The sequence below is a fragment of the Heliconius melpomene genome, chromosome 1 (genome assembly GCF_056956725.1).
Source record: "Heliconius melpomene rosina isolate 202511_hmr_F chromosome 1, ASM5695672v1, whole genome shotgun sequence".
Taxonomy (NCBI): domain Eukaryota; kingdom Metazoa; phylum Arthropoda; class Insecta; order Lepidoptera; family Nymphalidae; genus Heliconius; species Heliconius melpomene.
The window spans coordinates 10,369,219-10,394,370 of record NC_140389.1 but is presented as its reverse complement, the minus strand read 5'-3'; the positions used below and the strand labels follow the sequence as shown (position 1 = coordinate 10,394,370).

Here is a 25,152-nt window from a genome sequence, read left to right as displayed (position 1 = left end):
AAGGCAATTATTTTGTTATTAAAAATATGATACCAAATATTTTTACATTATGGAGAAGCGTAATAATAAGTTAATAGAATCAAAAAATGTTCTCACCTAGATTCTATTAAATTTACCTAATAGAAATACTAGCCCACAAGTCCGTTTGCGTGGACTACTTAGATCGTAGTTTCGCCTGCAAAATGTCAAATCCCATTTTTACCTATTCCCCTAAAAAATTACAGGAAATCCTGTATTATGATTTCAGCTGTTACTGCCCTCAAGGGGGCCTTCTTGGCTTGTTTCAGCTTTTTAGGTCCATTAGCTGCTGAACAAAAAAAATAATTTATTTGATTAATTGATATAAAAATCAGTATGAAATTAAACTGAAAAAGTTGTTCAAATTATATAAAAGAAATGATATATTTTTAATTATTTTATTACGTTTCTCTATAACGTTTTGGCAATGACGAATGCTACAATCACTGTCTGTTGAAAAGCCCGATTACTCGATTAGTGGCGAGGTAGACTATTATCATTAGATTAATGGAGTGGATTTCTATCAGATTTATCTTTGTAAGTGGTTATTCGAAACTACTTTGAGCAAAGAAGAATTATAAGATAATAGTAAATAAATTAAATTTTAAATATTTTTTTTTTATATTTATATGTAATAAAATTATAAAAAAGTATAAAACTATAGGTATACAGGTGTCCCAGGAGTCAACGATAAAACGAAACCAGGTGATAGACCAAGTCGTGACAGTTATGAGAAAAATATAAAAAAAAATCTTTGTCATGTATTTTTCATATTATATTGATTTTAAAAAATATCGGAAAAACCGACACCCTGTGATGGTTTTTCAAGTCCCAGGACTACAAATATTACTCTTTCTTAATTTTTTTTCTGTAATGTAATCATGAGTAACCCTTCTATGAATTACAGTTTAAGATTGAAACATACCTGCATCAGTTTTCAATAAAATATCGTGTTTTTGCCAAACATTAAATTTTAGTTTTCGTTTTCCCCCGATTTGCACGGTACTTTTTTTACACGTTTTCGCTTTTACACGGTTTTCCAAATAAGTTTTTTAGAAGTATAATTTAGAGGGAAAAATGCGGGAAATTTTGGAAAGAAATGATTCTTCTATTTAATTTATAGTAATTAAATAAAAAAAGTGTTTCCGTAATATATTCCATATTTTAACCTGTAAATGCATTTTATTTTTATTTCTGTGTACACCTAAAAATATTGAAAAAAATCACAACTGTTAAATAGCAAAATTATGCAGTTTCTGCAAGCTTTTCAATTTACACGGTTTTGACTTAAAAACAAATAATTTTCGATTTACACGTTTTTCTCAGGAACGTATCTACCGTGTAAATCGGGGGATATGTACTTGTCATAACACAATTTTGTTATATGAATATACTGTTATCAGTACGTTTGATAAAAACACGACTGAGACTATATACTTACTTTGTATAATGTTTAAGGTAATGTTTACTCTAACTCGATAATCCATATTGAATTGATATTGATTTGATGTATTGACTGCCTAGGTCGCTTAATGTGGGACATAATAATTATAATAATATAGTGAAGTAAGACAAATAAAATAGTAAATAAAAACACTTCTAAATTTACAGAACAATTATTGAAACCACCTCATATTGAATTGATTACACATATAAAGAAAGTAGAATCTAAGCTAATTTATACTGAACCGTGAACATACAACAAGTTTTTTACAATGATATTACTATTGCAACTTCTTGCGTTTTTGAAAATATCCATAGTCAATACAGAGTAATAATAAAGCAGTTTATCGTGTTTTCATAACTGAATGATAGAGATGCTGTGATCTGTGCAGATGTGACGCACGACTGCTAATGGCGCTAATGCTAAAGTGCTAACATCAGTTTGACATATTTCTTTTTGCTTTGTCTGTCATTCAGTCAACCACGTTCTTAGCCGATGAAAGCATTTTCAACACATTTAAAAGAAAAAAATTCTAATTTACAGTTTTAATAATATTTCACTATTAAGTTAGATCAAGTTTATTTCAACCTTATCGCATTTAAACTATACATCAAAAATGAAGCCGCCATACAAAATTGGTAAGTGTTTTTATTTCTATTAATAAATTCTTTAACAAAATAAATTTAACTAATGCTATGTTAGTAGCCTACTTTATATTCCTTGTATATATAATAATAAGATAATTCAGAAATATGAAATGTTAAAGGTTATATTTCTTACAGTGTTACATGTGTTTATATGGAATTTAGCCAAATAATATTTTTTTCTTAATTTCACTGTTAAATAAAATAAAATGTAGTCAGATTTAAATTAAAAATAAATAGCTTTTAACATTATTTGTCATAGATTGTATTTGTGTACAAAATGTATTTTTGATGAGAAATCTTAATCTGTAACTCCTCAATGTACTTTAAATAAAATATTCTCTTATCAATTAGCGATTAGTACTATAATCAATAATCATGTCTTAAGCGTATCTTGCTTTGTTTATATAAATAAATATTGTTAAAAAATAAATAACTTTTGTAGCCGATGAAAAGTTAGCTGAGCTTGGACGTAAAGAGATCATGCTAGCTGAGAAAGAAATGCCAGGATTAATGGCTTGCCGTAGAAAGTATGCTTCTGCAAAGATTTTGAAAGGTGCGAGAATAGCTGGTAGCCTTCACATGACGGTACAAACTGCTGTACTTATTGAGACTCTTATTGAGCTTGGAGCTGAAGTAAGTAAATTTAATATTGTGCAATAATCACATTCTTTTGTTTTAACTTCACACTGTATACAATTTACATAGAAGGGTAAGCAGAGGGAATGAGAGTGTTAAGCCACCCCATTTTCTGCTTTGTGTCCAATTTGTAATTGCAGGATGAGTGGTTGGGCTCATCACCACACTTTCTTTATACCAGAGTAAAGATATGATAATAATTTATTGCCCTGGGTTTGCAACACACAATTATTGTAATTACAGTCAAGAGCAATGCCAGAAAGATCTAATTTATAATATATAATTTAGTACATTATTTTTAATATATATCCTATTTAGTAAATGGAATGTTGTGTAATAATCATATTCATTTATAATTATCCTTTTTATTGTGTATAGAAAATTTATTCATATATAATTGTTCTTAATGACAGGTTTATTATTTTTTACTTAAGAAACTGTATATAAAAATACATTATGTAAACTATTAACAATTAAACCTATTCTAATATCAATTTCTTTTAGAAAAATATATGATAGCTAATACTGATAAGATATGATATCTATATTCTATGAATCAAATTTTACATTTGTTATCTCTCTTTGTGTATCTTTGACATATCAACACACCTCTGATCTGTGGGTCATGTGATGCAATAAAAATATATTAATATTTGTTGAAGAATAAATTTACATAACTAAAATTACTATTATTGACGTATAGCAATATGTTTATCTTTATTATTACATGTTTTAAATGTTTTCTTTTTTGACCCAATTTATGAGACATTGCATGTTCAGTGGCAAAATGCAATGCCACACTTTATCTTTTTATTAGAATGAGGAAATGTAAATAATTTATTCCCCCTTATGGGAAATGCATTGTCATGTTTACATTTAGAAGTTGTGCAACAAATATAGCCTCCATTAATATGTATTGTGTTATAATGATTATTAAGAACATGTTTATCTTTGTTATCATCATACATTTCAAATGGAACTTGTAATTTAATAATGAAACATTGTTCAGAAATAATAATTTGAAAATGTTATGTCAGTTTTTGAACTACACATTTATATTTTAAAACTTCATTTTAAAATGTTAAAATTGTTTACACTTTGATGTGCTTGATGGAGGATGAGCTTGAGGTTTAAAAAAAATAATTTGATGCCTATGAAGTTGGAGGTAAAAAGCTATAAATATAAAAAATGTATTAATGTATATAATAATATTGTTTAGGTCCAATGGTCAAGTAGTAATATTTACAGTACACAAGATGAAGCAGCAGCTGCGTTAGTGGCAGTTGGAATTCCAATCTATGCCTGGAAAGGGGAAACTGAAGAGGAATATGTGTGGTGTATAGAACAAACACTTATCTTCCCTGATGGAAAGGTTCAAACCATAATATATATATATGATTTATATGTAAAATGACACAATTCTTAGGATTTATATATATATAATTAGGAAAAATTGTGTCATTTAATGGCCACACTGTTTTTGAGGCAGGTTGTGGCATGGGGGCACGAAGTGTGACACGACACGTAAACACTACTGTTTGTGGGTTCGATCCCCCCTTGGGGAAATAAATATTTATTTAAAATTTATATTTTCATTACTTCGCTCAGGTGTCGAGGTAAAGCGCGGCATTGAGTTCCACCACTCAGCACGCATTGCCAACAGAATTTGGCGGAAAGTATGGAACCGAGTGTCTTAACACTAGGTACCTTCTGTCTGCTCAGCTTTGTGCGGGATATGGCGTGAAAAGCTGTGTAATTTCATTTATATTTTATTTATTATATTTTTAAATGAAGAGACAATCTTCATTGAAAAGTGTTATTTACCTTGAATATAAATTAAATTAAATATAATTATAATTGTTGCTTAATGTCATTTTATTTTTAAATTTTATTATTTAGAATTTTTTTACATGCTACTATATATAGGATAGCCATAGTAGATCTGTTGTTAAGATACTGCATTTTAAATAATACCATTGCCACAGTTTATCTTAGCAAAGCAGTCATATAGTAAAGAAATATTATGAGTATAATAATATACATTCAAATAACTATATATTATTATTTTTATTGGATTGTATTAATGTAGATTGTGTTTATTTTCAGCCATTAAACATGATATTAGATGATGGAGGTGATTTAACCAATTTAATTCACACTAAGCATGCAGAACTTTTAGAAGGTGTTCGAGGTATCTCTGAAGAAACAACTACAGGTGTCCACAATTTATACAAAATGTTCCGAGAAGGTCTATTAAAAGTGCCAGCTATCAATGTAAATGATTCTGTTACAAAAAGTAAGTTTGACAATTTATATGGATGTAGGGAATCACTTCTTGATGGTATTAAGAGGGCAACTGATATAATGATTGCTGGAAAAGTCTGTGTAGTAGGTGGCTATGGAGATGTTGGTAAAGGATGTGCTCAAGCTTTTAAAGGCTTCGGAGGCAGAGTTATTGTAACTGAAATAGATCCCATCAATGCACTTCAAGCAGCCATGGAAGGATTCCAAGTCACAACTATGGATGAGGCTGCAGAAATTGGTCAAATATTTGTTACTACCACTGGCAATATTGATATCATATGTAAAGAACATTTTGTTAAGATGAAGGATGATGCAATTGTTTGCAACATTGGCCACTTTGATTGTGAAGTAGATGTAGCTTGGTTAGACAAGAATGCCAAGAAAGTTAATATCAAACAACATGTTGATAGATATGAACTTGAAAATGGGAACCACATCATTGTCCTTGCTTCAGGAAGACTTGTAAACTTAGGATGTGCCACAGGGCACTCTTCATTTGTTATGTCAAACTCTTTCACAAATCAAGTTTTAGCCCAAATTGAATTATGGACAAAACATAATGCATACCCAATCGGAGTACATACTTTGCCTAAAAAACTAGATGAAGAAGTAGCAGCGCTACATTTAGATCACTTGGGTGTAAAACTGACAAAGTTAACTCCTAAACAAGCCACTTACATTGGAGTTCCAGTTGAAGGACCTTACAAGCCTGACCATTACAGATATTGATTACACATATATATATATATATATATATATATATATATATATATATAGCTAAAAAAGGAATTCTTTTAAAAAAATTAAATATCTGGGTTTGCAACCATACCAATAACATCAATATAAAAAAAATACACTATTAAAAACAGATTCATTTTGGTACTTTGGACAGACAATAAAATAACACAAATATTATAACTGCATTTTATTTAATAAACAATAACCTTATATCTACAATAATAAATGATAATATTATGATGCATAGAACTGTAATAATTCTTTATCCCTAGGTTTTAATATACACTTGTCTTTTAAGTTAACAACCCATCCTGGTTCTAATCCATGGAAAATTTGTCTGGGATCTTTCCTTTCACACAACATATTATAATCCAAATCATTTTCAATTGTAGGCAATGTATATCCATACTTTTGTGCTAATTTTAACCTTTCTTGTGAAATTTTCTCTGGATCAGCCAAATAGCCTCTCATTTCAGCGCTAGTGTAATATTCAATTGCATCTGGTGGAGGTATCATTCTTCGTGGTATTGCTTGCCCAGATTCAAAGAATTTCTTTGGATTTTTCAAAAGAAGTAGACTGTGTGGGTCATAATATGCAGTTGTTATGATTCCACCATTTTTCTCTATGGCAGCAATAACCGGTTCACTAGCCCATTGAACCTCAATATTTATTTTCGCAGAAAATATATCCAGTCCTTCATCAGATAAATTTATGCCAAAGTGCTTTTGATCAGGGAAAAAATTATAAAGTCCTGATTTCACTATACTGGCAATGTCAATTGGTTTTGTTATATCTAAACGGTTTGTATCTATTAATTGTTGTAATTCAAGCAAAGACAATGGTGGATATTGCCTGCGATGGCTGAAAATTTTAAGAAAATTGTGTCATACTTTCAACATTTTACTATATATTTTGAATATTGGAACTGAATAGTAAATGTAGTTTACTTACTGATGACCTTTGTAGTAAGGTTCATGAGGCATTCTTAAGTAGAAGGGATTATTGCCAGTTTCATAACCTAATCGCATGTAATTCTGTCGTTGGCCTGAACCTTTATTCCCAGCACCATGCTTGTCTCCACCATGTTGTCCGCGCCCGCGCTTGGTCTGTATATTCAAATTTAAATTGCTTGAATAAATTTACTCTAAAGTAAACAACAATGCTTGCGTTTGTAAAACTTGTTATTATTACATAAAATTAAAATCGAAAACAAAGTAATGTTATAATTTTTTAATTGAACTTAAAATAATGTAATTATTGCGAGTACTTACCAATAAACAAAGCACTAATTTATTTCATTTACTAAGTCAAATTATACTCACATTTTTTTTTGAACCAGGATTGTTGCGAATGTTTCCAAGTGACACTCTCGGTAAAGACCGTAACATGGCTAAAGATTTTTCTGTAATTTGTCTAGACCCCATTTTTAAATTTTTTTTACAACTTCTAACATAAAACTATTTTGTCAGGTTATAACTGAGAAATATGACATAAGCGATTGGTATCAAATAAATTGTGTTGAGTGCACAGAACACATTTACTACATTGGTTGAGTGTTACCACAGAACACATTTACTGAGGGTTACTCTTCCAGTCTTTCTAGTTCCTTGGTATGTCCCATAGACAATAGACATAGTTTCCTTTTTGTTTCTCCTTATGGAACAGGCAAAAGAACTTAAATCGATCATCATTCAGACGTGATTTTATAAGAAGATCGGTTTGCTCTTCTTCAAAATATTTTAGTATTAAATTTAAAATTGTTCTTTTTTATTTTTTGGAACATATAAACATCAAATAAATGTTCTATATCAAATAAATGGTTATTCCTTCGTCTATACAAAATCCAAGTGACAGCTGGCTGGCTGGCATAAGTGGCATTTGACATTGACATAGTAATAGTACGTTACGTCGTCTGAACTCGTCTGTAAAAACAAGATTTTATTTATTAATAATACTTATCAGGAAATTTAAAATGTCATAAAGAAAGAATTGGAAATAATTTATTTATGTAGTAAAAAAATAATATTAACGAATTACTATGGATAATACGTATAATAATCCTATAAGACAGCGAATTAATAAAATATTTGATAGCCACATAATTACTGATAACAGTGAAGCCCTGTATACGATTTCAGGATTGTGTTCTGCTAACTCTTCGTATACAAGGAGAATATTAGTAAATGAAATTGAAAAAAGAGATCTTTCAGTGAACAAAAATATTTTACTTGAGTTTGGTAAAGTAAAAGACAAATTGCAAATTGTAATTGAGTCTTTGAACTCATTGGATGTAGCAGTAAATGACATGTCTAAAAGATTACACGAATCAAAGACAAAAACCCATCACATTATAGCACAAACTACAAAATTGAAAGAAGACAAGCAAAAAGCCAAAAAGAAATTATTGTGGGTAAATGCTTTTGTAAATAATTTTTATATATCATCAGAACAAAGTAAAAATTTGTTTGATGTATCTCCACTTACACAAGACTTCTTCCAGTCTTTAGCTAATGTTGAAAAATTAAATGATAACTGTAGGACTCTTGTAAAATGTTGGTATCAAACACCAGCATTTGATATTATGGAGACAATTGGGTTACAGCAAGAAGCTGCAATTGAAAAATTATATCATTGGACTATTAGAGCATGTTTAATTGTAGACTCACCTCATAATGCTTTAGTACCTAAGGCTATTGCAAAATTTGAAAATAGACAAGTATTATTTTCTAATATACTTGATGAATACTGCAATGCTAGAAAAGCAATGGTTGTACAAAAATTTATAGATGTTTTAACTAAAGGAGACGATAATGGTTCTAAACCTATAGAATTTTATGCGAATGATGCCAAACGATATATTGGTGACATATTAGCTTGGGTCTATCAAATAATTCCAGTTGAAAAAGAAAATCTTTTTTCTCTCCTTAAGTACTGCAACTTGCCTGATAAAGAGCTCACAATTACAGAAGCACTTACAAGTGTTATGGAGGCCTTATGTCCATTATTAAAAATTAGAGCTGAACTAATATTAAAACCTGATAAAGATCCACTAACTTTGTGGTCTATCACAAATCTTTTTATTTACTATAAAGAAATTATTCAGATTATTATTATAAAAGGCCTCATGATTGATACTTTTGTAGAACTTAGTAAGAAGAGCGAGCTTGTGTTCCTTATGACACTGGACAGTAAAGTGCAGAAAGAGCTAAGTCATGGTGTCAAAGCACCTCCTTCAGATTTAAATCCATCATTTGTTGTTACTGATTTAGTTAGCTTTTTAAGAGATTTGATGAATACCTCAAATAACACTAACAATATTGATAAAAAAATTATAATAATGCATATATTGGATCCACTTTTGCATGCAATCAATGAAACAGCCTGCCATTTAAGCTCTACAGACATGTCGGTTTACATGTTAAATTGTATTTATCATATACAGTGTACACTTTCATTGTATACTATTTTAGATGATTATAATGAGAGGCTGCAGGCACAATCAGAGGCTCAAATTGATACATTAACTTCTGAGCAGGCAAGTTTCTTGGTTGCAAACTTGAATATGGGTCCTATTTATACTATTTTACAGGAAAAGATTGATGGACCTCTGTCAGCAATACCTGGAATGGACACAAATTCATTAAAAACTTTTTTGAGTAAGTTTGATTTGTTTTTGGTCACTCCTGATGTATACATTTTATCTCAATTAAATTTACTTATAAGTCAAACACATAAATCATGTGTAAAGAAAAGAGCATTTGATGTAATAATGGCTATTTACGAGCAATTATACCAAGCTATTCATGACCCAAATAATGGTTATATGGAACCACAGTCCATAGTGAGAAGGACACCTAGTGAAGTAAAAAAGCTCCTAGTATAAAGGGAATAGGCACTAACATTATAAAGTGTTTTTTATGAAATATAGTCACTATGAAAAAAGTTTTTATTTTATCATTATAAACACCCTTAAAAATAGTTTAATTTGCATGATGTTGAATTGTATTAGTAAGTAAAACTGAAATTCAAAAGTTTATTCGAATTATAAACTGTAAGGAGTCACAAAGGTGCAAGGTCATCTGTTAAATAGTTAAATAATAGAAATTTTTGTTTCATCAAAATCAGGTTAGAATTTCCAAAGTTACACATTTTATATTCTTTGAATGATAAAATTCCAACGTTTTATATAAATTCATCATTGGTAAAATAAGGCAATGACGCTGGTTGAAAGTTGTTTTTGGTTCTTTTGAAATTATAAGTAGTTGTACGAGCCGGCATATTTTTTTTATTTTATATATATAGTTAGGAGACTCCTGTGCTACAATATGTCAACTGTCAAATATAGTACTGCAATGTGTCAATTTCAAAATGCCCGCTCTTTTCATTTGTTATTAAAAGTTACTAATTTAAGCCGGAAGACACTTTTTGGCCTTTGGCACGCTCGAAACGCCATATATCAAGAATTCAATTCAATTCACTTTTTGGCCCTCACATACGTGAGGTTACACGTGTTGTAGTCGATGTGATTTGTTACTGGGTTAGGTTGTTAATACATCATTATTAGCAAATTATAAAGTAATTTAAATGTTTTAATTAATAAATATTGTGAATTGGTTAAAAGAGCTGCTATAATTAACACTGAACCTTTATGTATTTTCGAATATTGTTGGTGTTTTATATAAGTTTCTAGTTATTTTGTTTTTTAATAAATACGATTGTATTTTGTAATATTAGTGTTGTATAGTTTTCTTTTCATATTTCACTTCCGAAATCTAAATATATAACGTTTTATAGATGGTTATAATACCTATTATTAAAATAGTGTTTTTTACCACAACAAATAATAACATTAAATTAAAAGGAAAAAATTAAATAAGAAAACGGACCTTAAAAATTAAATAATATCAGCAAGGCTTACAGCTAACTTTAGGGTGGCCACAACTCATATCCAACACTATCTGTTATTTGACAAATGACAGGTCTTACAAATGACAATTCGAAGTTCTAATCTGTTTACTTGGCATTGGCAATAGCATATGTTTATGTTCCTAACTTGCTATGCTATGTTCCTTGGGCAATAGGCAAGTACCAAGTAATAAGATATTACAGTTAAAATATAAACGTTAATTTATAAATTATTCAATGCTATGTAATAGAATATACCCATACGTTTTATCACAGAGCAAAGTACATTTTATTTATTTTAAAAATATAATAATGGCCAAAAGCTCTTTTGAATACGTAAAAAAGTTTGAACAGGATGATACTCTTTTACCTAACACTTGGATAGTAGTAAGATTGGATGGAAAATGTTTCCATAAATTTTCAGAAGACCACAATTTTCAAAAGCCTAATGATTTAAGAGCATTGAGTTTAATGAATTATGCTGCTTTTAAAGTTTTGCATGAGTTTAATGATTTATTGATGGCTTTCGGCCAAAGCGACGAGTACTCTTTCATATTTAAGAAAAATTCTTCGCTTTATAAAAGACGAGCAGCTAAACTATTGACTACAATTAATAGCAAATTTTCTACGTCTTATGTTTTTTATTGGAATAAATTTTTTGATAAACAAGTTTTAAAGTATCCACCAACGTTTGATGGGCGGATAGTTTTGTATCCTTCTGATGAAAATCTAATAGATTATTTAAAATGGCGACAAGCTGATGTCCATATAAACAATCTATACAACACTACTTTTTGGACTCTGATACTACAGGGTGGTCTATCTCCAGTTCAGGTAAATAAGACTATAGCTATGTGAATTTAAGTAAACAACTTAATATTACCAGTTTGTGTGTACCTATTCTGTTTTGTAATTTTATTTTTATTTTAGGCAGAAAAAAGATTATGTGGGACAGTTTCTGCAGACAAAAATGAGATTTTATTTAAAGAGTTTAATACGAACTACAATGATGAGCCTACTATATTTAAAAGAGGCACTTTACTTTTAAGAAAAACTTTTTTAACTGAAAATTCAAAGAAGTCAATCATAGTGGATGTACACGATGATATATTAAAAAAATCATATTGGAAAGAAAATAGTGCAATACTATGTTCAAAAGCAAATATTATGTTTGAAGGTACTACAACATCCATTGTGTCAGAGCAAATAAACCATAAGAACAGACAATAATTATAGGAAAAAGTAAATAAAATATGGTTTACTATTTATTTTTTTATTTAATCAAGAATCTATAATAAATTAAGATTTTACAATTAGCTGTGTTGCAACTGCAAATTCTTCATGTCTACAGAAAATAAAATAACACTGATCACAATTTTACTTCAAATACAGCATTCCAGAACATTTTTTCATTTTTTTTAGGTATATTTACACAAATGAATAACAATTGTCATACATTTAAAAATTATATTTATGGCAAATAAAATAGGTAAATACCATTATGCAAATACTTGATTGCAATTTTTTCAAACAATTAAATAAATGAACATGAATATAATTCAAGTCTTTGTGCAATATGGAAAATTAAAACAATATGTAGCATATACTTAGAAAGATTTTAATATTTGACTATTAACATTTGCAACAATTCAATACTGAAATGGCCTGAATATAAACAAATCAAAACGGAATGTTTAGCTTAATCTGTTAAATAGTTAAATTAAATTGAAATAATATCATTTACAATTACATATATTGTATCTTCTACTATATGTCTTATAGATATCTATTTGTTTATTGATAAATAATAAATTTTATAAAATTTCAAAGTGAAGATTCAAATATATTTTGGCTACATATTTGCAAGTAAGCAATAAAATGGAACATTGTAGTAACAGTAATTTACATTGAATAACATTATTTACATAAGAAGAATAATATAGCTCTGTTTTGGAGTCAAACTTTTTAGAATATGGGAATGTAGTTGTCAATTTTAGCTCGGTGTTTCTGCGCAACACATTCACTGATCCATACAATGTTTCGGCACTCTTGTTCCTTAAGTTTGAGGTATGAGTAGAATACCCCAAAGTGGAATTGTTGCAAGAATGCATTAACATTTAAGGTCACCTGCAAAGAGAAAATAAATTATTCCTTTTTACATTCAGCAATAGGCAATTGCTTGCTGCTAACTTGCAACTTAATGAATCCCACTTGTGTCTTCAAACATATAAAGCATAAGATGCATGAAACTTATTGAGGCACTTTAATCTCCATCCTTAGAGACATTGTAAGATGGTTGACAGAATTGTCACCAGACCAGACACCTTGTTTCTCCCCTCAGAGAAAAATATATTTTTTAAAAATATAATTATACTGCTAATTATTACTCTAATTTTAAATATGATCATACTACTTCGATTGGTAAACAATTGTATAATAAAATAAACAACCTTAATTTTAGAGAAATAACTTGCCTCATGTTCAAAGAATTTATCTTCCAAAGTTTTGTCTCCTACATTACTGCCAGCTCCTTCAAAGAGTGCTGAATATTCTGCGTAATACTCTGCCACAGCCTTCACTTGTTCATAATCATCAGCACGGGCCAATGCTGCTAATCCATCAGGATTCAATTTTCCGCAGCGTGGGTAAAGTTTAGCACGATCATCCTTGGACAGTTCAGTCCCAAAAGAGTTAATTGTAATAATAATTGCACGACGATCAGCTTCAAACTGTAACAGTAAACAAGAAATCAAAATTTCAAACTAAAGTTAGTTCTAACAATTGACAGAATTTTGTTTAGCTTCATATGAAAACAAAAGATTTAGTTTGCTGGACCTACTTTTCTTTTGGCCCCAGTAGAGGAATAAAATAATACATTGCTCCCAGTAAGGATTGAACCCACAACCAATCACATTTTCACATTTATACTAGTGTTAAGGTACTTAGTTCCCCACTTTTTGCCAAGTTTTCAAGGCATTGCATGGTGAGTGGCCTTTGCCTTGATGCCACAGTGAGGAAATTAAAATATTAATAAAAAAGTCCCCTGAGTGGGGATTGAACCTACAACCATTGCGTTACAGTCACACCTATGTGCCCATAATATTTTAAGTATAAATCAGTAAATAGCAAACACTTACAGCCAAAATTTCACACATTACATCAGCTGTTGTTCCTCCAATTTGCTTGCAGAATTCATAGAAAGCTTCCAAGTAAGCCTTGTATAGAGTATTACGAATGATTTCAATGTTCATCTCATCTAAATCTTGTTCACTGATGCAATCCACGAAAAATGGCGCCAGTGGTGTGTCCACTAACACAGCATTGTAAAGTTCAGCTGGGGTGGCAGCAACATGAATAGCTTCCATTTGCTCAAAAGACCCGAGAGGATGACATTTAGGAATCAATTCAGAAATAGGCCTCTGGTGCAGAGTTCCAGTAATCAGCAGAATGATGTTATCAATCATGTAACTGTAAGTGATGAAGTCAAGGAAAGTTGACATAGGTTCCACTGAGTGATTTCTAATATGTTGGAATTCAATGACAAGCTTCTCACGCAGCTTATCATCAATAGTTGACACAGCGAGAGGGCTGGGCTCGTTAGCAAGGAATGTCCCATAATCAGTTCCTTGCAAGTGGAGTTTCAAATCTGTAAGTATTCAATTATGACTAAGGAAACTGTACTACTAAAATGGGGAGTGGTATATACATCTTTTAATTATTAATAATGTATATGTTATGTAATACGCTATATCTGTATTAAGGAATGATTTTGGCAGACGAAGTACTGAAACTATTTTGCTTACCTTCCAATGTTTCGCACTGCACCAAGTTCAAGTAATCAGCTTGCTTAAGTATCCCACACTTAAAACCTCGGCATAATCCCTCCAAATACCCAGCGTCAATGTTAAAAATGCAACCTTTCATTTTTTTGCAGTCCTCTCGCCGTATTTTTAACGAAATTAAGTTGTATCACTACAATCAAAAACTGGAAGAGGAAGATAAAACTCAATAGATCATTGATCATATGATAACTCCATAGACAATAATGTCATTCGCAGACAAATGTTGCCTTAAGAACGAAAAAAAATATTTATCAATAATATATACATTTCTTAAATATTAAATATAAAGCTTTACAAATATTGAAATTTTAATATTGTTTCGCAATATATGTAATGTATTGCTATAGAAAAATATCAATCACTATTTTATTTCTTAAAATTGCAGGTACTTCTTTATGAATTCTAATTATACAAAATAGCAACACTGACATGCTCCATGCAATTTGCCTGCAACCTGCAATATTAATTGTCAAAAACCAAAATATTGTTTCATTGATCACGTCTTGTATACTTTAATAAAATTTAAAATTCGAGCATGTTTCACGTAAGATTAAATATGTTAAAAGAAATCTCCACAAAACGTAAATGTTTATTTACACAGACCTTTTTGTTTCATTTAAAGATTACTATAAATTATTTTATTTTATTTTAGTGCCCTGCGCAAATTATTTGCCAATATGCAAATATTCAGAAAAATCGCACACAAATGCAGAGTCAGAGAATATCAATAAAAGCGAATCCAAAAGGTTAGCTGAATTTAGAAAAAAATTAAGGGAAACAACACCTATAAAGGATTTAGGAGAACAAGCAGAATTGCAGCCTCCTAAAGATGATCCTTTACCAGCTTGGCCCAATGACACAAACCCTAATACTGGAGAAGTTGGTGGCCCTAGAGGTCCTGAACCAACAAGATATGGCGATTGGGAACGTAAAGGCAGAGTATCCGATTTCTAAGGAAACTGGTTAGGTAGTTAATATTTGTGATGATATGATCTGTAGAGTAGTAGCAGAGTGAGGATATTATTCATTAGGAATCCTTCCACATTATGCCTGTTTCCAAGTGATTTTTTAACAAATAATAAATGCAGAAGTGGATGAGAGTTAAAATTAAAATAAAATTATATATATTTCGATGCTGTTTTTATTAATATAACTTAGGTACTGTTAGCAGATTTTCCAACAGTTTTGGGCATCTTTTTATTTGTGGAATCCTCTAATTCTTTAGCTTTATAATAGTGTGGAGCAACTTCTAAAAGCCATTTACTTTCAATTTCAGTAACTTGTCTCATGAACTCTTTAGAGGTAAAAACAAGCTCATGGTATATAACCCATCTGGGCAACTCTTCAAACAGTGCACTGTTGGGATGAATCATAACAGTCTGAAAGTAATAAGATATGACACAAAGTGCTTAGGTTAATTTGAAACAGTTTCATATTATTTCATTTAATGTAAGGAACTTACTTGATTATGTTTTACAGTCTTATAGTGTCCTCCCTTGGAAAATTTTGCAATATGATAAAAATATCCTGAAGTAATGGCTTTTCGTATATTAGCATCTTCTGCTATACTAGAGACCATTTCAATTTCAACCCTTTCCATTAGTCCAGCTAATTGTTCACGCACATCTCTAGCTCTCTTCATAGACCTATACTGTATAAAATTTTCATAACACCATTGCACTGAATAATCCGAATCAACCCATTGGTTATATACATTCATCAAGGTTAAATGATCACCATGCCTGTGGAAAAAGTTTTTTCTTGCAGTGTCTGCATGTATAATTTTGTCTTTTGGTCTATAAAATACTGAACTGTTCACAGAGAGCATGGCAGCAATTGTTACTATTTCCTCAGAGCATTTGTATCTGGAAAAAAAGTCTTTTAATTCAATGTTTGTACCAGTAATTTTATTTGATAACTTTTTCTTTTATCTTAAGAAATAAACTAGTACCTCACCATTGGCAGGCGGAGTAACAGTGTTTTTAGAATGAAGATATAAGAGCAAATTAAACTCTTTCCTAATCTTAATTCAAGAGAATTTTGTTTTTGGTAATATTTCGAAAACTACAATAAAAAATGTATTTTCTTATTACTAAAGCAGCATTTTGATTTTTGCTGGAATGATTATAGTTAATTTATTTTTATTTCTCCACTGACAAAGAATGGTGTGGACTTTGTTTTCAAACTGCAATAGCTATTACAAATCAACATAAAATAAAAATAGAGTAATATCCACTTATCAAGGTAGGATTGAGATACTATTCTTCACTATTTGAGACATTCCATGTAGAATGTCACACTTTGTCTACCAGAATTCAGAAATGAAAATAATATAAAATATAATCAATGTCCCCCCAATAAATTTAATTAATACATCCCAAATGGATATCAAACCAACAACCATAGCCTCAATAGAAAGAAAGGAGAAATCACAAAGCTAAAAGTCAATAATATAAATTATATTTTACTTACTTTTCACTTGCTAGCAGCATCTTGGCAAGCATTGGGTCTGTAGGAAATTCTGCCATTCTTCTTCCAGCCTTTGTAAGTTCCCCATGATGGTTAAGTGCACCTAGAGCATATAATTGTTCCAAAGCTAGAACTAATGTCTCATGTGGGGGAGGATCTAGAAAATCAAAATGAATTAGGTCATTGATCCCCAAAGCCTTTAAAGTAAGTACAGCATTTCCCAAATTAATTCTCTGAATTTCGGGAACTGTGTTATCCTCCAGTTCATATTTATAAGCCCATGCTGTGTAAAGTCTGAAACATTTGCCAGGTGCAACTCTACCTGCTCTTCCTGCTCTCTGGTTTGCTGAGGCTTTAGAAATTGGAACCACCATTAGACTTTCCATGCCAGTTTTAGAGTTAAAATTATTTTGTTTAGCAAATCCTGGATCAATGACATAGATAATATTATCAATAGTAAGTGATGTTTCAGCAATGTTAGTTGCCAGTACTACTTTTCTAGCTCCTTCAGGGGTAGGCTCAAAAATTTTTGCCTGCATATCAGTTGGTAAATTTGCATACACTGGCAAAATTATCAGTTCCTTAAGTTTTTTTCCTATTCTTTTTGTTCTTTCTTGTAACATTTCCACACAAGTTTCAATTTCTTCCTGACCAGTTAAAAATACTAATACATCACCTAGTGGTTGTGTGGCATGAATTTGCAGTACTGTTACCACACAAGCATCAATATAGTCTGCTTCTGGAGCTTTTGTGTAATAAATATCGACAGGAAACCTTCTACCAGGAATTCTAAATATAGGGGCATCATCAAAAAATGTAGAAAATTTTTCAGCATCCAATGTAGCACTCGATATGAGTAACTTTAAATCTGGCCTAAATCTGGTAATATCTTTTACAAGGCCAAACAATATATCAGTGTGTAGTGTGCGTTCATGGGCTTCATCAATAATCATCACACTATATGATGCTAAGTCTGGTTCAGATAAAAATTCTCTGTGTAGTGTACCATCAGTCATGTACTTTATGACAGTTCTGTCAGATGTGCAATCTTCAAATCTTATGCTGTAACCAACCTCATTGCCCAACTTAACATTCATTTCTTGTGCTACTCTAGCTGCCACTGACATTGCAGCAACTCGTCTTGGTTGAGTGCAACCAATTTTCTTATCATCTTCTGTAAAACCTGCTTCATACAAATATTGAGGAATTTGGGTAGTTTTACCAGATCCAGTTTCTCCTTCTACAATCAGTATTTGATGATTTTTTATGGCTTCAATCAAAGATTCTCTAAATGGAAAAACAGGAAGAGATTTTTTGGTTTCTTCAATTGTCATTCGAACTTTTTGGTACTCAGACACCTTCTCCTCTTTTTTTTCTTTATTTCCATCTAATTGCAATGCTTGTATAAAATCTATTTGATCATCTAATAACAATTCATATTCATCATGAGCTTTAGCATCTTTTGCACCAAATTTGAAAAAGGCAGATTTTATTTGTTCCTGCTCCCATTTCTTTTGCTCAGAGTGTGGTAGTTTTTCATTTTCATCTACTTCTATATATTCACCTGTTAAAAAATATAATTAAATAGATGTATATAAACTTCAATAAAAACAAACTTAATTTAACACAAAGTTATTTAGAGTTGCTGTAAAAAATTAAATAACATAAAACATGTAAACACATTACCTTTTTCACCTTTTGCAAGGTCTCTTGGCATATGATATCTTTGGACATTTTCAAGTTCCCTAGCTTTTTCATGTTCTTTAGCGAGTTGTAATATAGTTTTTTTATGTTCTCTGTCTTTCTTTTCACGTTCAGTTAAACTAGAATGTTATAAAAGTTATATAGATGTGAATAAAATTCATAGAAATGTTGAAATGTTTTATATTGAGTATGCCATCAAAATATTTTTATTATATAGGAACAGAATAAAATCTTACACGCTTTCTTCAAAGAGATATTCATCATCAGCTATATCATCTTCCAATTCAACAACTTTATCATCTTTCCTTTTTTGCAAATATTTACGTCTGGATTGGACCCGAAGCTTTGGGAGTAACTTATCACGATCTTCGGCTTCTAATTTTAATCTTTTAGCAGCTTCTTCATATGATCTTTTATTAGAGCTCTCAGCAACTTTTTTGACTTTCTCTTCATCCCGCTTTCGCAACCGTGTAGCAAATTCATCACGTTCTTTAATATCCTTTAGCCGATTTTCTTCGGCACTGTCTGAATCAGATGAGGAGTGATAGCGCTTGCCGCGTTTATTCATTTTTATTTTTTAATAAAGTAGTCCCTCTAATAGCACACGTTTATATCTGTAGCAATAAATAAGTTAAGATACATTTTCACGGAATTATAACAAGTGGAAAATTTCTTTTAATATTTTTTAAATAACAAAAAAACAAATTTTACACTATTATGCTTGTTTTGACATTTTACATGCCATTTTTGACAAAGACAGTTGTGTTGCCAACTTTTGTGTTGCGAGAAGCGCAAGTGCGAGTACCCTAACAAAAATCATCACCTTCTATTTAGTAGATGCAGTAGATAAGTATTGGTTAAGCACCAGGTGCGTCATCAGAAAATATTGAGAGGGGCAAAAGACGCGTCAGTAGTAATTTGGAGTTGGAGATTGTACCGGTAAAACGAGGTGAATAGACACAAAAGCAGGAAAGTCTTATATTATAAATGTTTTATGATTTTCGATAGTAAATAGATCCTTGAAACTGTCCGTCCATCTGTCAAGACCATTTACAGATTTTAAATTTAAATCATATTCTTTAGTCTCTCTTTATAACATTTGAGGTTAGGGAAATGTAAAGAAGAATTCGATTGAATGTCGTCGATTGAACTACAAAAGTATGTATTATATTATATTTTTTATTTTATTGTATTCTTCTATTTCTAATGCTTGTATAAAATCTATTTGATCATCTAATAATAATTCATATTCGTCATGAGCTTTCAAAAAAAGCTTTTGAAAAAGGCAGATTTTATTTGTTCCTGCTCTCATTTCTTTTGCTCAAAGTGTGGTAGCTTTTCATTTTCATCTACTTCTATATATTCACCTGTTAAAAATATAATAAAATAAAAATTAATAACTTAAATAAAAACAAATTCAATTTAACACAAAATTACTCACAGTTACTGTAAAAAAATGAGTTTTTTATATTTTATTTTTTTTTATTTTTTTTATAATAAAATCATAATGGATCGGTGTCTTTATATGGAAAATATGTAAGAAAAAATGTTATTGGGGACCTTTATCAATGTAATAGAACCCAAAACTTTTATTTTTATTTTTATCTGTTTGTATGTGCGTTTGTTCGCGGTAATCACAGAATCAGCTTAACCGATAGAAATGCCCTTAACATATAGACATATAGTGTTTGTTTTATCGGTCGGTCGGTCGGTTTATTAGAATCGGTTCAAAAATAAGATATATATAAAAGTATATATCAATTTAAAGTACAAACTTACTTCGACAAATTTGCTAATTGCTATAACAGTTATTTTTTACAACTGTTACTCTGGTATCGAGGCAAAGCGCGGCGTTGAGTTCAGCCACTTAACACGCAATGTCTCCAGAATTTTGCAGAAAGTGGGGAACGCAGTGTCTTTAACTAAGTTCCCTATGCTTATCCTGCTGTGTGCGAGATACAGCGTGAAGCTCATTTATTTGTTTTTTTATCCAGTTAATTGCATAAAGAAATATATATAGAATATAAGAAATATATAGTATACAAGAAATTAAGTAGTTTAAGAGCACGTTCAGATGAAAAACGGTCAACGCGCGTTTACAATTACAGACATTTTATTCAGGCTGTACACATGCTAACGTGCGTTGAACGTAGCGTAGCGCTCGATTGTTGTCAACACACATCTAAGCGTGCTTTAAGATTATTGGTTTTGTATGTTTTCGTCTGCAGGGGCGCTACTCTCGCTCTAATACTTTGAAACCAAAATCTAACTTCTTATCAATACCAAATTTTTCTCTCATTGTTTTCTACAATATGTAGATACTTATAATTTTGAAATCAGAAAGAAATGTATCCGTCTAAATTCTTATTGATAATCCGAGGTATTCGCGTAAAATTGCGCAGAATACGTATGCATAGAAAACGTTCGATCAGTGTTACCCTGTTATGTTATTTTACCCCACGCTTAGCAAATTATATTTAAATGATAATTAAAATATCTGATCATCTTTATGTTGTAGTAAATTATACAAAACGAAAATTTTATGAGGATATCGAAATATCGAAAAATAATCAACTGTTCCATACATCGTTGTTGAGAATAAGATCGAGACTAGACAGAAAAGTATTTTTTGTAAATAATGAACAAGAGTCAATTCTAAACTTCTGCTTATATAATTAAAGAGACATGATATTTATGTATTATATATTTATTCCCTGAGCCTTCGTGAGGAATTGGTGCGGTGTAAGCGGGCGTGTATGTGCAGATATCAAAATACGAGTTCTGCGCAATTCTACCGCGCGTGCTTCTCATATGCAATAACGATAGTGTTGGACTATACTCAATAATTATGAAACACATTTTAATATACAATTTTTTATTTAAATACAATAATAAGATAACAATAGGTAATAACTAACAATAAGTATAAACTTTAGTTCATAGGTAAAATATTTTATATTAAATAATCGAATACGATAGGTGAGTAAATGTAACTTATTTTAAATATCTAAAAAAGCCAATTCAAATGCAATTATAATCTACGCTAAGCAGATGCTAAGCTTTATATTATTTCGAACATTAATAATACAATTATAAAAGAAATTCCTCTTTTTTCTCTTAATTATTTAATATAATAAATAATTTCAAATAATTAAATTAAGTAACTTAATTAACAAAATGTAGGTAATTTATGTATATCGAAAAAAAAATGGCAGTCATTATAATTCTTATTCTTATATTTTTAAACTAATAACTCATCTTATATTGCTAACAACTTATGTAATATCCTGTCTAATATAAGATGAAGTTGGCAATTATTCTAAATAGGTATTTCATGTTAGAATAAAATCTGCTAAAATACATTAATAAAAGCAGTTAAGGTTTTACTAAATAAAAATATTTTAACTAAAATATTATTAATCATTAATATAAACGAAATACTATAAAACAGGATTTTTTCTTACTTTGTATGTTCTATTATTTACGCCCCAAATATAAATAATAATAATTGCTAATAAAATATAAAATATGTTTTTAGGGGAATTGTGCTTTTTTCCTGAAGGTACATTAATATTTCTATTTGTTTTCTTCTCTTGCATATTTGTACAAGTTTCTTAAAAAAATTATAATAAATGTCTCGTGGTTCGACATCCACATACCAATGTCTTAGTAATTTAAATAATATATTTTAGCTAATATAATCTCATACATAATATCGTTGCAAATTTTCGTTCAATTCTTTATCAAGATTTATTCTAATTTCAACGTATAAGAGACACGTTAAGCTAACAAGTATCTTAATATTGTATTTATTTAAATAGAAAACACTAACAAGAGTATATAGACAAAGTTTGAGATTTTAACACTGTTTGAGATTGCGTTATTAACTCATTTTTATTTAAAGGTTATTTATAACATAGATATATATAATTTAACGTTGGATTTATATATAAATTAATAAAGAAGGATGCGTTTTTCGACTTGCTTGCGGCATATGGGGCAGACGGTGATGCGGTCGCCGCACATCTGGCACATGCCGTGGCCGCACAGAAAGATCATGTTCTTGAGACGGTCGAGGCAGATTGGGCACATTGTCTTTAGAAAGATATGTTTTTGTGTTAAATTGTAATGTAGTTGAGAAATAAAATAAAAAAAAATTAAGAGCTTGAACTATTTTTTTGTTTATTTTATTATTTTACCCCCGAGATCTGTCACTCAAAATATAATGCCTCGAAAGTTGGGAACGGAATGTTTTAACACTTCGTTTTCTCTGCTTACCCTGCTGTATGTGGGATATTCATACAATGCAACTAAAAAAAAAAAAAATATTAACCTGTTCTTTAATGTCCTGTAACTGCTGTTGGAGCTTCTGTACATCAGCGGCGGCGGGTAAAGCGGCGGCGGCGGGGGACGGCGCGGGAGCGGCTGAGGTGGAGGCGAGGGCGGCAGAGGCGGGGGCGAGGGCGGCGGACGTGGAGGCAAGGGCGGCGGGGGCAGACCGAGATCCGTTGTTCATGAGATGCGGCGCGGCCTGAGCCGGCGCCGGCTGCCCCTTGTTCACCTGCACCTGGGCTAAGTTGCTATTGCTATTGCTGTTGTTGTTGCTGTTGCTGCTGCAGCTGTTGCTGCTGCTGGCCTCACCCGGTCCTAAAATTATGCGTGAAGTAATTACACTTGGTTAATATTACCACGCTATAAATTGTTACATTGATAGGCTTGATAGTTTCAAATATTATGTATCCTATTGCATAAAGTTTGGAAAAAACAACATGATTTAGATGGTCAATATAGCATATAAAATATTTGTTCCTTGTCTATAAATATATATTATAGTCCGAATATTACCACTATTCGGAAGTTATCCAAGTTCGTATAATCTGTGCTCTACTGCAGTTACCTTCGTGCCTGGTCGCGGTGACTTGCGGCAGCAGCGGTGTGCGGCACTCCACGCACTTGCGCATGAGAGGGGCGCAGCGCGCGCACGCGCACACGTCGCCACAGGGCCGAAACACCACGGTGGCGGGCGCCGACGAGCACACCACGCACTCGCCTACGCGCTGCCGCGACAACACGCACGCGCGGCATACCAGGCATTTCTTTACCTGTAAAGCGTATGAAAACAAAAGTTAATACTCCATTTGTTTATCAACTTGAGAAAACATTATATATTGTGATAAATTGTCCAAAAGGTAAACATTTTTTCACATTACTATCTCTAGGTTAACTTATTTGATTGGCAACTTACTCTTGCAGCACAAACATTGCAACAGCAAATATGCCCACAGGGGCGGAACAACGTGTCTCGTTTGGCATCCGAGCAAACGAGGCACTCATCGGCGGTAGGGTCGTTCTGTGGTACCTCCACGTTGGCAGGCGCCTCGGCGGTCGATGGGGACGGGACAGCTGCCATTGAGAAAGATCCTGATTCGCTTTCCGGTGTCGCATCGCTCATACTCGTACCCTCTTTGCGACAAGTAGTTAATGTCTTTCTTAGATTCGGATCAGGACATAGATCCAACGGTGTTTGACCTTAAAGAGAAAGTATTTTTGAAATGTTTAATATAATATAATAAAACCATTAATATCCAACACCAACCAACATAATATAATAAATAAAACCATTTCTCGTGGATATTATTTTGCCAGTTTATCCTGGACTTTTTGACTGCTGTCATGTGTTATGTTTAAAGAATTTATATTGTAAAGTTATACCTTTCTTATTTTTGATGGTCAAGTCCGCCCCATGTGCCGCTAGAAAGCAGGCGATAGACGCAGAAGATTTCTTGTCTTGTGCTTGGACAAAGCTGCTGAAGTGAAGTGAAGTGTCTCGTACGTCCTGCAGTCGCCGTAACTGTTGTAGTGTATGATGACGCAGAGCTTCGTGAAGCGGGGTGTCTCCATCCTTAATTGAAATCATAATGAAATTTAAAATAACGGAAAGTATATTTATTACACATTATAAATAAACAATTACAAAAAATGGAGTATTAGAAACTATCAACCAATTTTTAATATATTTTTTAATATATATTTGTAAGCATGAATATACGTATATTATAACTACAGTATCATTTTTTAATACAAATTCTACTATAAAAATATCCAATTGCATTACCTTATCGCAGATGTTAAGATTAGCGCCGTGTGCGACGAGTAGCCTCACTATCTGCGTGTGTTGGCGTTCCACGGCGAGGTGCAAGGCGGTTTGTAAATTTGCGTTCTGTAGGTCAAGCCGAGCCCCGCCGTGGACCAGCAGCTCGGCAACCTCGGAGTGGTTGTTGAAGGCGGCCAGGTGCAACGCGGTGTACCCGTCGTCCTTCGCATCGTCCATTATCCAAGGACGTGGCAATTTACCGAGCATTATCTTCATAGCGCTGTAAATATTTATTTTATTTTATTGTAGTATTTATATATTGTATTTAGTAATATAAGTTAACTGGGCGG

General features: G+C 31.5%; 8 protein-coding genes across 9 annotated transcripts in view; 4 read left to right on the top strand and 4 right to left on the bottom strand.

Annotated features, from left to right (window-relative positions):
- The first annotated feature begins 1,902 nt into the window (after positions 1–1,902).
- Ahcy (adenosylhomocysteinase) lies at positions 1,903–5,964 on the top strand. The gene is made up of 4 exons (XM_085207673.1): positions 1,903–2,100; positions 2,552–2,742; positions 3,965–4,117; positions 4,852–5,964. The coding sequence occupies exons 1-4, from the start codon at positions 2,079–2,081 to the stop codon at positions 5,776–5,778; spliced, it is 1,293 nt and encodes a 430-aa protein (XP_085063799.1). The 5' UTR covers positions 1,903–2,078; the 3' UTR covers positions 5,779–5,964.
- Positions 5,960–7,354, bottom strand: mRpL15 (mitochondrial ribosomal protein L15). Its single transcript, XM_085207709.1, has 3 exons — positions 7,111–7,354; positions 6,740–6,894; positions 5,960–6,649 (listed from the first exon to the last, which is right to left on the bottom strand). The coding sequence occupies exons 1-3, from the start codon at positions 7,210–7,212 to the stop codon at positions 6,022–6,024; spliced, it is 885 nt and encodes a 294-aa protein (XP_085063835.1). The 5' UTR covers positions 7,213–7,354; the 3' UTR covers positions 5,960–6,021.
- A 332-nt stretch (positions 7,355–7,686) lies between these two features.
- Cog6 (conserved oligomeric Golgi complex subunit 6) lies at positions 7,687–9,749 on the top strand. The gene has a single exon (XM_085207663.1). The coding sequence runs from the start codon at positions 7,827–7,829 to the stop codon at positions 9,669–9,671; it is 1,845 nt and encodes a 614-aa protein (XP_085063789.1). The 5' UTR covers positions 7,687–7,826; the 3' UTR covers positions 9,672–9,749.
- A 1,047-nt stretch (positions 9,750–10,796) lies between these two features.
- THG (tRNA-histidine guanylyltransferase) lies at positions 10,797–11,957 on the top strand. Its single transcript, XM_085207696.1, has 2 exons — positions 10,797–11,527; positions 11,624–11,957. Exons 1-2 carry the CDS (start codon positions 10,931–10,933, stop codon positions 11,921–11,923), a joined length of 897 nt encoding a protein of 298 aa, XP_085063822.1. The 5' UTR covers positions 10,797–10,930; the 3' UTR covers positions 11,924–11,957.
- Positions 11,951–14,733, bottom strand: VhaAC39-1 (V-type proton ATPase subunit VhaAC39-1). The gene is made up of 4 exons (XM_085207685.1): positions 14,497–14,733; positions 13,831–14,339; positions 13,168–13,422; positions 11,951–12,820 (listed from the first exon to the last, which is right to left on the bottom strand). The coding sequence occupies exons 1-4, from the start codon at positions 14,615–14,617 to the stop codon at positions 12,659–12,661; spliced, it is 1,047 nt and encodes a 348-aa protein (XP_085063811.1). The 5' UTR covers positions 14,618–14,733; the 3' UTR covers positions 11,951–12,658.
- A 226-nt stretch (positions 14,734–14,959) lies between these two features.
- Positions 14,960–15,666, top strand: LOC146541355 (succinate dehydrogenase assembly factor 4, mitochondrial-like). The gene is made up of 2 exons (XM_085207722.1): positions 14,960–15,116; positions 15,188–15,666. The coding sequence occupies exons 1-2, from the start codon at positions 15,071–15,073 to the stop codon at positions 15,487–15,489; spliced, it is 348 nt and encodes a 115-aa protein (XP_085063848.1). The 5' UTR covers positions 14,960–15,070; the 3' UTR covers positions 15,490–15,666.
- Positions 15,659–19,526, bottom strand: l(2)37Cb (DEAH-box helicase 16 lethal (2) 37Cb). 2 transcript variants are annotated; one of them, XM_085207651.1, is made up of 6 exons: positions 19,420–19,526; positions 18,945–19,322; positions 18,691–18,827; positions 17,008–18,568; positions 15,998–16,400; positions 15,659–15,914 (listed from the first exon to the last, which is right to left on the bottom strand). In XM_085207651.1, exons 2-6 carry the CDS (start codon positions 19,274–19,276, stop codon positions 15,690–15,692), a joined length of 2,658 nt encoding a protein of 885 aa, XP_085063777.1. In that variant the 5' UTR covers positions 19,277–19,322; positions 19,420–19,526; the 3' UTR covers positions 15,659–15,689. The 2 variants fall into 2 exon arrangements, with proteins under 2 accessions (XP_085063777.1, XP_085063768.1); XM_085207642.1 differs by having other exon boundaries at positions 18,945–19,463.
- A 2,040-nt stretch (positions 19,527–21,566) lies between these two features.
- mib1 (E3 ubiquitin-protein ligase mind bomb 1) overlaps positions 21,567–25,152 on the bottom strand; it is a 113,569-nt gene continuing 109,983 nt past the window's right edge. The window contains exons 12-17 of the mRNA XM_085207567.1: positions 24,824–25,082; positions 24,421–24,610; positions 23,954–24,237; positions 23,606–23,810; positions 23,042–23,355; positions 21,567–22,803 (exon numbers count right to left, since the gene is read on the bottom strand). Coding sequence (XP_085063693.1) covers positions 22,663–22,803; positions 23,042–23,355; positions 23,606–23,810; positions 23,954–24,237; positions 24,421–24,610; positions 24,824–25,082 — 1,393 coding nt within the window. The 3' untranslated portion in view covers positions 21,567–22,662. The remainder of the gene's footprint in view (positions 22,804–23,041; positions 23,356–23,605; positions 23,811–23,953; positions 24,238–24,420; positions 24,611–24,823; positions 25,083–25,152) is intronic.